This window comes from Anser brachyrhynchus (assembly GCF_964034855.1).
Source record: "Anser brachyrhynchus genome assembly, chromosome: 13".
Taxonomy (NCBI): Eukaryota; Metazoa; Chordata; class Aves; order Anseriformes; family Anatidae; genus Anser; species Anser brachyrhynchus.
The window spans coordinates 10,967,788-10,982,932 of record NC_137708.1 but is presented as its reverse complement, the minus strand read 5'-3'; the positions used below and the strand labels follow the sequence as shown (position 1 = coordinate 10,982,932).

The window sequence follows — 15,145 nt, the reverse complement described above, 5'->3', positions numbered from 1 at the left end:
AAGATGACCTGTGATGCCATGGGGTGGAGGGCAATAAAAAGTGGCAATGTCATGGGAGGACCGCACAGACATGTTACTGAAGGGAGTGTCCCAAAGGCTGAGAGCTCCAGGGTGAGAAGCAAACACATGAAGTCCCCCCGCTGGAAGGTGAAGGACACTGGCGTTGCACACATCGAGGTGCCTATTGGAGCTGTCTGCTCAGAGCAGAGACAAAAGAGAGAACTTAAAATTGCTTTCAAGTTTTCCAAGACCGAATGCGGAAGGAACAACCCTACTCCTTTGCTTATCATAAATTCCCGGTTTTATTTTTCAAGTGGGAAATTGAGGCAGATACGTGCTTCCTCTACAACTGCTCCTGTCTGGGATGGGGAATTTGTAAAACGTTCTCACTGGGCACATGATGTGTTCTCCTCGTTAACTCCGTATTTTCTGTGAGCTAATATTCATGTGTGCTCTCTCATGGTGTTCAGCCACTGCGGAGGTTGCAAGGGGCTTTGGCTGACAGCTCTAAAACAGGTGGCCAAGAGCTGAGTGACTTTTACGACCTGAGAAGGATGATAATTGTGCCAAAATTTGCTCTCAGGAGTGTTATATTGCTGTCATGAAATGCAATTTGTACATTATAGGATAGAAGACAGTGTGACATGTGTCTTGCTCCTGAAATAGGTCTGACAGTCCATCAGCCTGCTGACAGCTCGTAAGCTCTGGTCATGCCTCAACTTCTGAAGTCGTTTGAGCATTCACTCTGTAGACATGAAAACAAAACTCCTGTGTAAGTGTGCAAAGCCCCAAATTTGTGTGTTATGTATGCCAATGCCAGGGAAGAGAAAACAACTGAGATGAGTTCTGTGTTCCTTCTTATGCTGGTGAGAAACTGCCTTGACCTGAACTGAATTACTCTGGATTTGCACCAGTGTAATGGCAAACACAGCGCCGGTCCCCCAGTTTGGCAGAAGCCTTCCTGCCAATCCCTTCTGAATGCGGAGTGGGAAGAAGATGTCAAGCATGGGCACACCGCGCAGGGAAGGGACAAGGAAACGGTCCCAGCTGTGCCAGAAGTTACAGGTGCCCCTTCTTTGCCCTCACCCCAGCCCCCCTGCCCCAGGCAGAGCAGTGCTCAGGCACAGCCAGCAGCCAATGTGTCCGTGAGGTTCCTCTCTGGAGGAGCAGGAGGAAAATCCCCCGTATAGACATTTTGTTTTGGAGGTTGGGAGTGAGATCTGCGTGATGCTGTGTTGCCTGGTAACAGGCTGGGAGGGATGGAGCACAGGGCAAGCCTTCTGCAGGGCTGTGCCGAGAGGAGCACCTCCGGCTCCACGCACGTGGCACAGGGAAGGGGAGCGCGCCCCTGCAGAGGGGGATGTGTCTTGGAGCAAAGGCAGACACAGAAACGTGACAAGGAGCATGAGGGAGAGAAATTCCAATGAAGAGGGAAGAAAAGAGAGAAGCCAGAGAAAGGGAGGTGGAAGAAGGATCCAGGGAAGGCACCTAGGCACTGGCTGAGCTGCAAGGGCTCATGGCTGTCACCTCACAGGGAGAGCTCTGGTCTCTCTTTGCCCCAAGGAACTGCAGGAAAATGCAGGTTTCCTCTGAATCGGATTTCTTCTCCTCCAAGGAATTCGTATACTCCTGATGCCCTCACAGTCCCTGGAGACCTCACCCAAGTTTCAAGGTTGATTGTGCTGATTTGGGCTGAGGGACTTTTTTTCTGAGCAATGAGCATCCACACAAGGCTTCACTGGGTATAACACTACCTCTCTGGCCAGTCCCAACAGGATCCCAGCCCCAGTCGGGCTATCCTAAGGGACGATGCTCAGGCTGACAGGTCTGGCTCACTCAGCACAGAAGGTGTGAGTCTATTCTTCATTTTCTTTACTTTAATTGTTTGGAAATTAAAATTGGAAGAAAAAAAAAAAGTAAGACATGGGCAAACAGACAAGAAGAGCAACTGCTTTCCATCCACAAGAAATGCTCCTGGACTGGGTAACCCCACTCAAAGCCACAGGTCTCGCTGCACCTCATGCTTGAAATTCCCCCCCTTGGAGCATGGCACCACAAGTCCTGGCTGCAGACCTCTGCCACAGGCATCCCAAAGAAATGTTTGGGGATGTTGTTTTGTCCTGTGCATGAGGTTTCCCCACCTCTTTCTGCTTGCATTTCAGCACACTTTCAGCACTGAACCCCACACAAGACTGTCCCTGCACAAAATATGTTGCATAAATGATGTCAGCTGTCCCTTTGGCCATTCTCTTGCTTCCCTTTTTGCTTTTTTAGAGTAAGCACGCCATCTCGCAGTGTCCTCAGGAGGAGGCATCCATCCATGTTTCCTCTGGGGCACATAAAACAAGGTATCTAGTTCGCACTCATACAGTGATGCAGTAGCAGGGTTGCAACAGACTGTGGTTTCCCCGTGCTCTGCTCTACAGTCTTAATAATTAAGATAAACCTTTTAGCTCGTTTCTTTCCATCCTAATGCTTTTCCATCCAGCCTGACTGAAAACAGCATTATAACAGGACTGCTGCCTGGCAGGAAATTCCAAGTTCAGGACTTGATTTATCCCAACTTGGAAAGAAAAGCAACAACTTTTCCTAACTACAGCTACTTCTAAGATGTTTGGAATAAGTTTTGTTTTATCTGTACCTTTCTTGTAATTTCTAATATCATGCAATACTAAATTTAAACTGATACGGACTGAAACTGTTCTGTTATCAGAACAAAACATGTTATAATCTTCTATCATGAGCATCAAGGAAAAAGATCAGTCTTTCTCTGTGGATCATTTCCATCTTGTATCACAAGAGTTTCCTGGGAAAATGAACCAATTGTTTTCCCTTTACAAATTAGGGTTGAGCATGGAGCTCAAGAGCCAAAGGGGAGCTTTCCTCTGGGCCGAAGCTGGCACTCACAGGACGAAACAGTTGGGAGACCAGGATGTGTGCTGGTCACGCTGAGCCTGCCCGTGCCAGCTGTGTCACTAAACATGCCTGTCCTTGCCATAATGTGAGCTTTGTTCAGGAAAGAACTCTTTTTTTTTTTTTTTTTTTTAAATAGTGATAGCCAGAAAACATGTCTGAAGAAGAAGGTTACCGCATGTTCCCCATGCAGAGCAGAGAGGAGCTGTGAATCTTCTCCCAGCCTTCCTCATGCCAGGTCACTCTCCTCTCACTCCACTGCCCTTTTCGCAGGCAGAAAAGTCTTTTCACAGGAAGAGCTATCTATAATTGAAGCAATAGCAGAAACATCTGATTTTCCACCAGCCAACACCTCCTGCTGCAGCTAGCACCAGCCTAAGGTGAGTGCATAACACTTTAGTAGCATGTTACATTTGTTTTATGCTGGTGCCAGCTGCTGCAGAAAGTAGTAGAAAGTGAGTTGAAGTTTGCACAAGAGCTCTTGGAAAGCTATTGACTGAAATTGAGGCTGTGTCTCATACATATTGTGAACCAAGGCATGGGTAGAGGTGTACAAGCTTTCTCAATGTATGCCCATAATTTGTACACCAAGGTGCTAAAAATTATTTCTATTCAGATTCCAAATTGAAGCTTTCTCTGCTCACCAAATCCATTGAGGGGAAATGTTTAAATCTAAAGGAAGTCCACAGGGAAAATGAACTTTTCCAAGGAAACTGCAGGGAAGCAGGAGAACAAAGCGACTGGAAAGGGAGCTGTAATGTGTTCCTGCAATGCAGTTTAAGTACAAAACTCCTCTGGGATGGAAAAGCACTTTCCTTTATGAATGGGAATAGCAGTGGCCACAGCACTCAGCACCCCTGTGGGATGTGCAGGTAGGGGCTCGCAGGCAGGAGCAGCCCAGGTGGGCAGGACCCCAGGCTGTGCTGGGCTGTGCTGGGCTGTGCTGGGACCCAGCAAGCCCTGGCTGGGTGGGCAGTGGGTGCCCACACCGGGGGCTGGCTGGTCCAGATCCCATAGGCGATGTGTGATCCTGAGCTCCCAATTCCTGGAAACTTCACCTTACTCTTTTATTTCTTTAGAGTTTCTGGCCCTCATTTGTAAAGTAAAAGGCTGTAGGAGGTGGCCTGATGCTAGGCTCAGAAATCCTAGCAGGCACAAAGAGAACAGACATGGTGTGGTCACACGTCTGTCTGGTTGTGATTTTCTAAAGCCAGCAGCTGGCCATGTTGGTTTTGCAGATATCAGTGATGCATTCTGTTTTGTTTCTTTTACTGAATAAAAGCAAATACCACTGCTGCCTCCCCTGGGACCACCAGCAGAAGTGTATTGCAAAGCCTAAGTGACCCACAGCTCAGGCTGGACCCAGACCTTCATCTCTTCCCTTCATCATCAACACACGATCCCTCCAGCAATGTCTGCCCAGTTCTGCAGAGAAACCTGAACCAACAAGCCAGTGAGTACCAGAGATTCAGTCATAGAAACACCGACTGCAAGGGGGTTCTGGAGATCACCTAGTTCAATCCAACCTCCCCTCACCTTGCAAGCCATCCGTGCCTTGTGACAAGCAGGCAAAACAAGGGGCACTCCTGATGCCAGGGGATTCCTCTTTTCCCAGTCTCAGGCGAGTGCTGGTTAGCAGTGTGCTCTTGCTTTTTCTTCCATTACGAGCCCTGTGCCCCTTCCCCAGATGGCCGCAAGGATATTTTTACCTCCAGAAAGGACAGCCAGGTGTGTGCTGGACCAGGCAGCAGATCTACTGCTTCCCTCTCCCCAGATCCCACCGGCACCCTGGGCAGGCTGTTGTCTCCTGGCGGCAGCACTCAGATCTACAGCTGTAGTTCTCCCGCTGGCATCTTCGCCCTGGTGGAAAGAAGCGAAGATCATCAAACTTTCTTTTCTTTATTTCCTGGCCAGCCCTGTAGGACATCTCCCAAGGAAGCTGGTGCTTTAAACACGCTCTAAAAGAAACCATGCTGGCCTCCGGCCGGGCAGTCGGGCTCTGCTGCCCTGATCTGCGGGCTCCCTCCAGCCCTGCCACCCCCTGCAGCAGTGACAAGGGCAGGGAGGTGGTGAGGCATTGCGGGGACTGAGGAGCTGTTTGCTTTGCTATATCTAATTCGCAGTGGAAGCACGGGGGTCAGGAGAAGGCTGCTTATCACACCAAGATGTCCTAATTAAGTCAAGTGCTGATGATGACACCTTAAAGGGGCTGATGAGGGGCAAATCATTGCCCGGCGCTGGAAGCTCTGGGGAAAAGTAACCCCAAAATGCCCTGGCTAGGGCTCAGCACCAGTCGGGCACGTGCACGTCCCTCCCACCCTGCAGCCCCCAGGAAAGCGGAGCATTCCCTTTGCTACCCGGGGATGTCAGCCCGTGTCAGCATGGCAACGCGGGATGCTGCGGCGGGGATGGCCGGGCAGGGGTTCGCAACTGGCAGAACTGGGAAGGGTTTGGGAGATTAAAAAAAAAAACCAGCCTCACACACTCTCCCTCTCTCACTCACTCACTCCACCTTGTGCTGCCAAGTTGAATAACGATGTTATTGTGGTGGGAGAAAAACAGCATAATCTGTGCCCAAGCTGTCGGGGAGAGGGGAGAGAGGGGGTTTAACCACTTTCTTCTTGGTATCCCCCCCCACTTTACACCAGCACTTTGTGTGCTGCCCTTTCCCGAACCACAACAGCGTAAAGCAAGAAGTGACAAGAGGAAAAGTCATCTGTGACAGAGAAAAATGCACAGCTGTCAGGACACAGCTGCCTCTGGAGAGTTTTGCTTCAACGTGGCAGCTGTGCCAGGGTCCTGAGTGCCCTAACCAGCCCCATCTGGGACACCCACCACCCATTCACACCCACCCATGGCCACGGCTCCATTTAAGCTCAGGCTCCTGCACCTACTCCTTCTCCTGGACTATGCTGTGGCTGCTTTTAGATCTATCTTTCAGAGGGATTTCAGGTGTGCTTTGCAACCTTGTCTCTGGCTGGATATCCTGGACCTGAGTTACTGCTTTCTGTGGGACCCTGCTCTGCTCGCCCTGTTCAGGTATGGTGGGGCTGCACCCTGGCTGGTAAGGGTTCTGCTTGCACTGTGGACACCTTTGGTTTCTGACTTGCCCCTCTTCATGAAGCAATTCTGCTCCTGCTGCTTCCTTGGTGCTTGGTGGGAGCAGCCCTCTGAGGACCCTTTTGTAGCTCCTATCCCCAAAGAAAGGCAGGTACCTGGTGTCCTCCTGGGAAGGAGACATTAGTTCAGTCCCCTTCACTGCATTTTTTTCCTTGCATTGCTTCATCGTTGAACAGAGGCTTCAGTAGGGTTGGGCAGAGCAGGGGCCTGCTCCTAAGCAAACCTTAAGGTAATATATGAGGATCTTTTCCTGAAAAATAGAAGCTAGAAGAAAAGTGAGTGTCCTGAGGTCACTCGGGAAGTCCATGTCACAGAAGATCAGTGGTTATCTGATAAGATGCAGCTGGAACTTAAGGTGGGGTTTTAGGCCATAAAATTCTTGCAGTCTGTTATGATGGGGCATTATTTTGAATATGTGGATAGGTAGTCATGGCTCCTTTTCACAAATGTGGGAAGCCATAAGGACTGGTCTGTGTGAAGCACAAAGCATGGGTCTTGCATCTCCTGGGCAGCTTTGCTTGCCACTTCTGCACATGCTTGATAGTTTTGTGAGGCTGCTTGGTGTCTGGGTGTTGTCTTTCCTGTGGACAGACAGGATTCCAGCATGGCTGTGGGGTGGGGAGCATCTCAGTGTCAGCAGGCAGAAATGTTGTCTCTCACTGGGGACTGAGCTTTTGAATCCCTTTCCTAGCACCCTGCTGGCACAGGCCCCTTCCCCCTGCATCCTGCAGACAGGCTGAGCACACCCCTCAGTGGCTTTCCTTGGGGACAGGTCCCTTGGATTTGTGTGAGTGCCCAGCCCTAGCATGGAGCATCCTGCCTGGCAGGGGAGGGATTCCTGCTCCTCTACATGGGAGGAGGGAGGCTGCTGTTTTTCTATACCTCCACCATGTATGCAGGGAAAAAAAAAAATCCACTCCAGCAGCTTGTCACTGCGCCAGGACCAATAGCAGGTGGCAGAGGGAATCCCCTTGCAGGGGAAAGCATGGCTGAGCCCAGCCTGCTCCTGACAGGGAACCTCTACAGAGCCCCTGTGAGCAGCATCCTGCCCACCCTTCCTCTCTGGAGGAGCCTTTTGAGCTTCCACTCTTCTGTTCTTTTCCATCTCCCCCAGCACAGCCACCTCCCTCTCCTGCATTTCTTCTGCCTCACTCCACACTGCTCTGCAGCTTTCTCTGCTCAAAATAATTTCTGCTCAGGGAATTCCTCTCCCTCCCTCTCCGCTCTCCTGCAGTATTTCTCCCTGGCCTTTGCCCTGGGATATGTAGCTGAGCATTAGCACAAACATCATCTCTCACTGGTGATCTGGAGCAGACAAGATGACTTTAAAGCCCAGTGAAAAAACCCTCTTGCAAAAACAGGACATAGGAGAGGAAGGCTTTGCTCTCCAGGTGGGGTGTTTGCTAAGGAATTATTCTAAGCATTGTTCGTTTTAGGAAAGTGCTGTGTTCACCTGGGGCAATCCCAGCCTGAGCAGGACCAAATGTGATCCTGGGAGCAGCAGCCCTGGCCACTGCTGCCAGCATCCATCTCCTCTCCAGCCACAGGGAGGTGCAAGCCCCCAGCAGCATGCCCACCTGTGGTAGTGTAGGGGGCCCCTGGATCCGCCCCACAGACTGCAGTAAATCTGCAGTCAATCACCTGCTGACCACAATCGGAGATCTTACTTGATTGTAATGTGGTGCTATGTTTTTTTGTGGGAGGTGCCAGGCTGTATTTAGTTTCTTTGTGGTGGGTCTGTGGAGCATAGAGGAGGAGACTTGGCCCTGGATGAGGGACCCCATGTCAGCAGTGCAACTAGATACCCTTGGAGGTAGGTGTCTGCACTGCGGAGCCTGATTTTAGCCTTTGCTCTAGCGAGGTGCTGGTTCTTGCTTCTGCTTTTTATTTTGACTTTTCTTCTGCAGTGAATTAAGTTTTGTGGTTCCTCTGCAAAGTGTTGATGGGACCTGAGCTATTATTGCCCTATAACAAATGTATTATGTCTGAGCTAGACCCAAACTTTGACCGAGCCCTAAAGGCAGAATTGCTATAGTGTTGTGTATGCACAGCAGCTGCTGATCAGAAATTTGAGGTGAGAGAAGGAAGCTGTATGTATAGCCTTTCTTTTAAAATACTCCAACAGTCTAACCTAAGTATCTGATGGGGTTAGGGAAGCTATTTTTAGCAAAATGCTTCAGGTGAGTTGAAACCTTCCCCTTTGTGTCTTCAAAGCACTACTTTCAGCCTGGAGAAACAAGGCTAATATGCATCTTGCTTTTCAGTTCTCCTGGCAGCGAGTCTGCTGTCTGAGATGCTGCTGAAAATTTGAGCACGGTGTTCTAGCTACAGGCTGTGTTGCTTTGTGTCACGATGCTAGGTACTAAAATGAAGAGGAAATTATCATGGATATAAGAAAGCTGGCAAACCTTGTATGTGGCCTTTCCTTGAAAACAGGCTGGGATGTGCTAGCAGCTGTTCCTTGGGGTTTCTATGGAGAGTGACCTGGATTAGTTTGACACATTGCAAAGCAAGGAGATACTGAAGCTGTAGCTGCTGTGGAGGTGTGGGCTGTGGCAGGGGAGCAAGGAGGGCAGTAGCCTTTTCTTGTGGTGTGCCCCCACTCACCCTAGGAAAAAACATGGGGCTGAGGGTGCCATCCACCAAGCTGGTGTTCCTGGCTGAGGAGGGAAGCTGGGTTTGTAGAGGGCCACGATCTTAAAAATGCAGTGGGTAACTGAGAATTATTGAGTTATATCTAAAAGATACTTCCCCCAGGTGACTGGCAGAGCCAGCTCCCTAGGGAGAGCAGTCCTGTCTAACCCAGTTTTATACCATGCATTTAAAGCAATGAATCTCCTTGCTTTCTCACAGATCCTCACTTAAAACAAGCTCTCTTGGCACATCCCTGGGTCAGATGTAATGTATCTCTACAAAAAGTCTTGCTGCCATGCCTTTATTGGGCTGCTCTTAAACCTGGCACAGATAAGCAGCACAGATAAGAGCTGTTATGCAGTTTGCATTCAGTTAGTAAATATTAATGCTGACTTTTAAGGTAAGTGTCTTCCTATGTTGTTGGTAGTTAGTCTGGTAAAAGGAATTGCTTAGCAGCTCAACTCTTGTTAAGGGTGCAAGGCCTGAGCTCCTGGAGTTTGAGGCCAGAGGTGATTAGGTGAGTTCTATTTAGTGGGTCCTTAAATTTCAGATTAACACATCAGCTGAGCCCAATAACTTCAGGTGGATGAAGGTAGAGTATGTTTGGCAAGGACAGTTGTTAGAAGGACAGTTTTGATTTGCAGACCTCTTGTAAACACAAACTCCCATGCAATCAGATAAATAAGGAATGCAGTTGCAGTGAATGCAACACTTAATTATCCTTGCCATTAAAAAGGCTGGCTTTGATTTTTTTTCCTTGTCTAACTTCAAACTATGAAGGCTAGTTTTTATGGTAGAAATGAGGCAAGCAAGTATTGTTTCTCCATGGGGAACTAGAGGGACAAACTAACTGAGTTTACTGCTGAATTTAGAGGGCTTTGTATTTGAAGTTTAGCTTTAAATGATGGTGAGTACCTGTGGTCTCGCACAGGTGCAAGGTGTGGGAGCAGCTTAGCTGGGAGAGCAGGTCTGTAACTCATGGAGTCTTTATTTGGCACTTAAGCTCTCCTCACTGGTAGCTGATAAGGATGTCCTGTGTTGGACTTGAAGTCCAAGGGATTACAAATGATCCTGTGGGAGACCTAGGGTGAATGCCAAGTAGTCTGTGCTGTCAGAGTGATGGGATATTACAAATGCAGCTTATCCTCACTCTGACTGTCTGGGGCATGATGGGTCAGGTAAGCATAAAGGGGCTGAGGAAATCTGTAGCTAAAGCTCTAACCAGAAGGCAGGTGCTAACTGTCAAGGCTGCCACAGAAGCAGGCCCTGACCTATAGCAATCCTGGGGTCTCTTTGCAGTGTCCTTGCCATACCTAGGCTTGTTCTGTGCAGCCAGAGCCTCTCAGGGGCTGTGAAGTAAGGCTGCAGGAAACTGTCCTGTCTGTTAGCAGGGCAGCTCTGCCTGCTGGGGTGCAGCAAAGCTCCCTGGGCCATTGGGCTCTGTATTACTGTGCTGCTGCTGCTGCTAAAGCTTTTCTGAACCAAGCACTGGGCTTGCTCTATGAACACTAGGGCATCTCTTCTGTATGTTATTAATAAATGTATGTTCACTCAAGGCTTGTCTGCTGCTCTGTTGCCTCTGCTTGAATGCGGTGGTCGTATTAGTGAGGCAATGTACTTCCCTTCATGTCTTGTGCCAGCTTTTGGGTTTGAAAGGTCACCTAAAATATAGCTTCAACTCACCTTGTACTGTCTGTTCTGTTTAAGGGAACGTTGGGGTGTTGTATGCCTGGTGTCGTCCTTTGAGTCATTAATTTGAATCTTCAATTTTTCTGGACAGCTCAAGCCAAAGTCATGAAACTGAAAGCACTGGTGGTTGCACTAGTTAGGTGTGTTCTGACCTAATTATGCTTTGCCAGTGGTGCAAATTGGGCAAAAAAGCCTCTAGTTCAACAGCTGGGTGTTCTTATCCTAAGATAAGGTTCCTGGCTCAGCAGGGTCATAGGAGACCCCTTCCCCAAGCACTGTTTCTCTGCAGCAGGGTTGTGCTGTGCATGGTTGAGGGACAGAGGCTTTGGTAGTTGCCTGGAGGAGGTACAGGCTCAATCAACTTGAAGAATAGGGGGTTTATCTCACTAGAGAATCAAAACAAAACCCACTTTTGCTGTATATTACCGATGTGCCTAGATCAAATATCTTGTTTAAGGTAGGGCACTAAGAGGGAAAAACTTGGGTATTGATGGAATTTGTGATTTCTGCTCTTAAGGACCTTGCATGTTCATGGTGTGTCTCTGGGAGATGAGGGCAGGAGCTCATGTAGCACTTCGGGGATGTGGAAGTGATTTTTGTGGAACTGGAGAGCAATGTAGACTAAGACTGGGAAATGGGGTCAGAAAAGGCTTTCCTTTAACAGACCAGCTTCTGCTTTCTTCCCTCCCTCCTACTCCACTGAGCACACTAACAAAGACCAAAATCTGTCTCTTTTCAGCTAAAGAATTTGATTTGCTGTTCTACAGGACACTGAGGTGAACACAGACCTACAATTCTTTCCCTAATTTCCTGACCCTTGTCTGAAGGGGTTTTCATGGCAAGTTCAGTGCAAGGCTGCCAGGGCTGCTTTCATAGCCCTTCTTTGCAATCCACCTGCCTCTGCAGGAACCGCTGTTACTCAGACCAATCAAACTGTAGTGAACAAAAAGGCTGGGCTTGTCTGAGATGTTGTGACACTTTCCATGGAAATATATATAATGAAGGCAATTTATGCACCTCTATCATACCTGGTAATGTATATACACATTTAACACAGGAGAAATTGCCAGCACCATGGGGACTGAGGGCTATGTTTGGCAAAGTAACCACTCTGCCATCAAATGAAGAGATCAGCTCTGCTTGCTGGAGCCAGCTATCCTTGGTTATATTTAACCCAGCAGTTTTCACACTGAGAGTAAGTACACTCTTTATATCTCATTTCTGTGCTGGGTGCCCTGTTGCACTGCAGCTGTGACAGAGGTGATACATTCTCCATTAACACCTTCACAGGCTGCTTAGCACATCTGATGCTCCTGGAGAGTGGGGGAGAGGGAGATAACAAAGCAGCTGTGGAACTTGGAGCCTCTGGTCCTGACTTAGAACCAAGCTCTCCTCCCCTCCCTGGCTGGCTTTCTGACCTCCTTTCAGCCCTGCAGGTGATGTAACAGCAAAAAGTTGAGTTCACTCTTGGACTTGAAGTGACTAAGAAACTGGGGAGGAAGAAGTGAGACATCCCTGGGTAAGAAATCTGGCAGCACTCTGAGTAAGCGCTGTCCTGCCCCTTGGCTTCAGCCAAGCAGTTGATCTTCTCTCAACCCACCTAGTTCACTTTGGGAGTGACCTTGTGTAAACCAAGAGCAAAGAAGCAAGCTGAGCAGCAAGCTTTTGCTTATGCAGTTGCTTCCATCTCCTGCTCTAAGTGCTGCTCAGCTGACATGGTGCCCTGTGCATGGCAGGGCTGGAGATGGTGCTGCTCCTCTGGGGAGTGTCTGGCTCTGCTCAGGGGCTACTTTCCTGAGAGCAGAAATGCAAGAGGGGTGCGATGCCTTGGCCCAGAGGAGGGTTTTTTCCAGGCCCAGAGCAGGAAAAGGCAAGAAGTGAAGACAGGGAGATGCTGAATCCACCTCCCAACCCTAGAGGTGTGCTATCCCCTCAGGTATGCTGCTGTAGCAGCACAGGCAAAGGGGATCTCAAATATACGAGTTATTTCTATGTGCACTGGGGGAAGATGTAGTGTCTCAAGTCTTCATTTGACATTAATCAACACCCCCTTCTCATGGAGAGAGCCGAAGTGGAAGCTGACAGGGAATTATGAGCAGACCTGGGGTGTGAAGAGGCCCAAGACTTCCACATGCCTCCTGCCTGTCTCAGTCCTGTGGGATATCTGGAATGAGCAGCTTGGTTTACAGGTGTGTATGGTGAGATCAGTCCTTTATAGGAGCAAGCTTGTAGCATCAGTCCCCTAAAAAAGGGGAGGAAGACAGGCATTCTTATAGCAACATGTTTAATATATTAGGAAGTCTGACAGCCAAAAGCATGGGCTTTGCATGCTTTCCACACTCTAAGCTACATTAGAGTGGCAGTGGCTTTGAGCAGAGTCTTTCAGAGCTTGTTGGAGCAGGGCAAAAGGAGTGAGTAGGGAATAAACATGCCATCTATACAGCAAAGGCAATGTGTGCATACTGAGGCCTGGGAAGGGGTGTGAATGCAGATGTGGAGGAGGCAAAGTAGCAAGGTCTAGAAGCCCTGGTAAATGGGGTGCTGCCCAGATGCATGTTGCAAACAACAGCGTGTGTCCTGGCTGACAAGGAATTGCTGTCTGAGAAATGGGATTTGGGGCATGGGGTGGAAATAGGGGGATGGGAAGGAGGGAATGCTGGCAGTTTCATTTCAGGTTAATGAAAATATGATTAACAGTTGTAATTAACTGAAATGGTGGCCAGTTCTCTGCCCCCTCCTGATGATTTATGAGGTGCAGAGGCTGCCTGTGTCTGTGGTTTCTGCTTATGGCAGCACTTTAGAGCATCTCAAACTTTCTGCCTCAAATCCCCTTCAGGCATAAGTTACTGTGGCTCTAGCTGCTGAGGTGTGTGGAGCTCCCCTGCATCCCTGGGCTTATTGTCCCTGCTCCCAGCCTTGTTGGGGGGCTTGACAGCAGGGATAGAGGCTCTGCGAGTGCTGAGGGAAGAACTGAGATGGGACATCAATCTGACAGCTGCTCAACAGCAAGGCTGAGAGAAATGCAGCCTTGGCCTTGGATCACTGGGGGCTGAGCTGATGTGACACCTGAGTGAGGTGGTATTTCCCAGCCACAAGGAGGTGCCTTTCAATCTCATATGCCCTGGAACTGTGAAAATTGACAAGCCTCAGATCAGAAGAGCTTGGGGTGTGCTCATGGGCTGGAGCTGATGTCTCAGGCTCCCTTTGTGGGCTGGTCTGGCTGAGTGTAAGCAGCTGCCTCCTCAGCAGATCTTACAGGCCCTCTGCTTCATTTTCCCAGTGCTAAGGTTGTACTGCCTGATGGGGAGGATATGTGACCCAGCACATGTAAGTATCACATCACCAGACACCAAGTGCTGAACTGATGCTGCTGCTTCTGCTCAATTACACTGCCTCTCCTTTCAGTGGCACACTTGTTACCCCTGCAAAGTGCCAAGAGATCCCAACTATCCCCGTGCCATGTCCAGGCAATGGCTAACAGACTGTGGAACAAGAATAAAAGAACCAAGGAGCTGGACTTACCAATTTAATCATCCAGGCGGTCTTGTACAAATGTGAGATCCTTACTTAGGGGAAAAGGAAACAGAAAAGCACTGTATGACCTAATATGAATAGAGCAAACACACAGTGGCAGGGAGACAACTTCCTTTGGCTTATTTCGGTATGAGTATAGCATTCTTCCCTACAATGAAGACAGATGGCACTTCTGGTGCGTGTGCCCAAGGCAGATCAGAAAGTGATCCTCTGTCCCATCTGACTGCTCCAAAGAAAATAATAGCTAATTGTTAAGGATGTGTTTTTTGGCTGTGGAGAGCAGGTGAGCTATATATTGTTTGTCTGATTGCATATGCATGATCTAAAAAAAAGTAACTATCCATTTCTCAAAGGATACCTGATGAGCATTAAAAATACAATTGCAAGAATAATCAGGTCAGACTTCAAACAAATGCAGGGAAGCAGATCTGTTGAAGAAATAGATGCCCTGTTATGCCATTTTCTGAGTAGTTCTTAAAAGCTGATCTTTCTCTTGGAGATCAAACTAAGGTTCTTCAACTGAGGGATTGAACCCAGTGGTTTTACCTACAAGCTGTGAGTAGTAATTAAAGTCCTAATATGAAAGAAAAGCAAAACCAATGGTCTTATGCAAACTCTGGAGAGGTCCTGGTAATGAGGAGCACAGCAGGAGCAGGCTTTCAGAGAGGCACTCTGGCTTATCGTGGACACAGACAAAGGTTAGGACCAGAGTGGGATGGGAGAACTACCCATGTGCTGGGCTGGGGGGGGGGGGGGGGGGGGGGGCTGTGATCAGCAGTTCTGCTGGCTTTAGCATTTTTGGTGCTGGGTTGATTTACGGGCTGGGGTCTGCCCTGTCTGGGTTAGTGGAGCTTGTAAGTTAAACACTGACTGTCCCTGAAAAATGCTAACAAGCTACCAGTTAGCTGATCAAGATCAGCTTTAAAGAAGTCTGGATACAGAAATAGCATCTAATGGTCACTTTACCTATAGAGGGACAGTTGCATGCATCACTGGGGTGTAAGTGTTTGAATAAGCTTCACTTTAAAAGGGAAGTTAATCCAGGAAAGCAGAGGTCTCCCACAGACATTTCCAGTTACCAGAAATGCACTGTCTGACCTGAATGGCTGTGGCACATGTCTGCAGGTGATGCTATTATTGTTCTACAGTTTTTCTTCGCTTTGGAGCCAGTGACTGTTGCCAAGATATTCTGGGAAGCATGTATAAAGAGCTGCCAGAGGAACTATGTAAAAAGAGAGGGGTGTGTGTGGGGAGG

At 48.7% G+C, this 15,145-nt stretch overlaps 1 protein-coding gene across 3 annotated transcripts in view; it reads left to right on the top strand.

Annotated features, from left to right (window-relative positions):
- The first annotated feature begins 5,752 nt into the window (after positions 1-5,752).
- Positions 5,753-15,145, top strand: part of LOC308177416 (gamma-aminobutyric acid receptor subunit alpha-3-like) — an 84,647-nt gene continuing 75,254 nt past the window's right edge. Inside the window, exon 1 of one of the 3 annotated variants that reach the window (XM_080554686.1) lies at positions 5,753-5,977. In XM_080554686.1, the coding sequence (XP_080410812.1) occupies positions 5,768-5,977 (210 nt within the window). In that variant the 5' untranslated portion in view covers positions 5,753-5,767. Of the gene's footprint in view, positions 5,978-11,431; positions 11,552-15,145 lie in introns of those variants that run through there. The other 2 variants (XM_080554689.1, XM_080554687.1) reach the window with 2 other exon arrangements.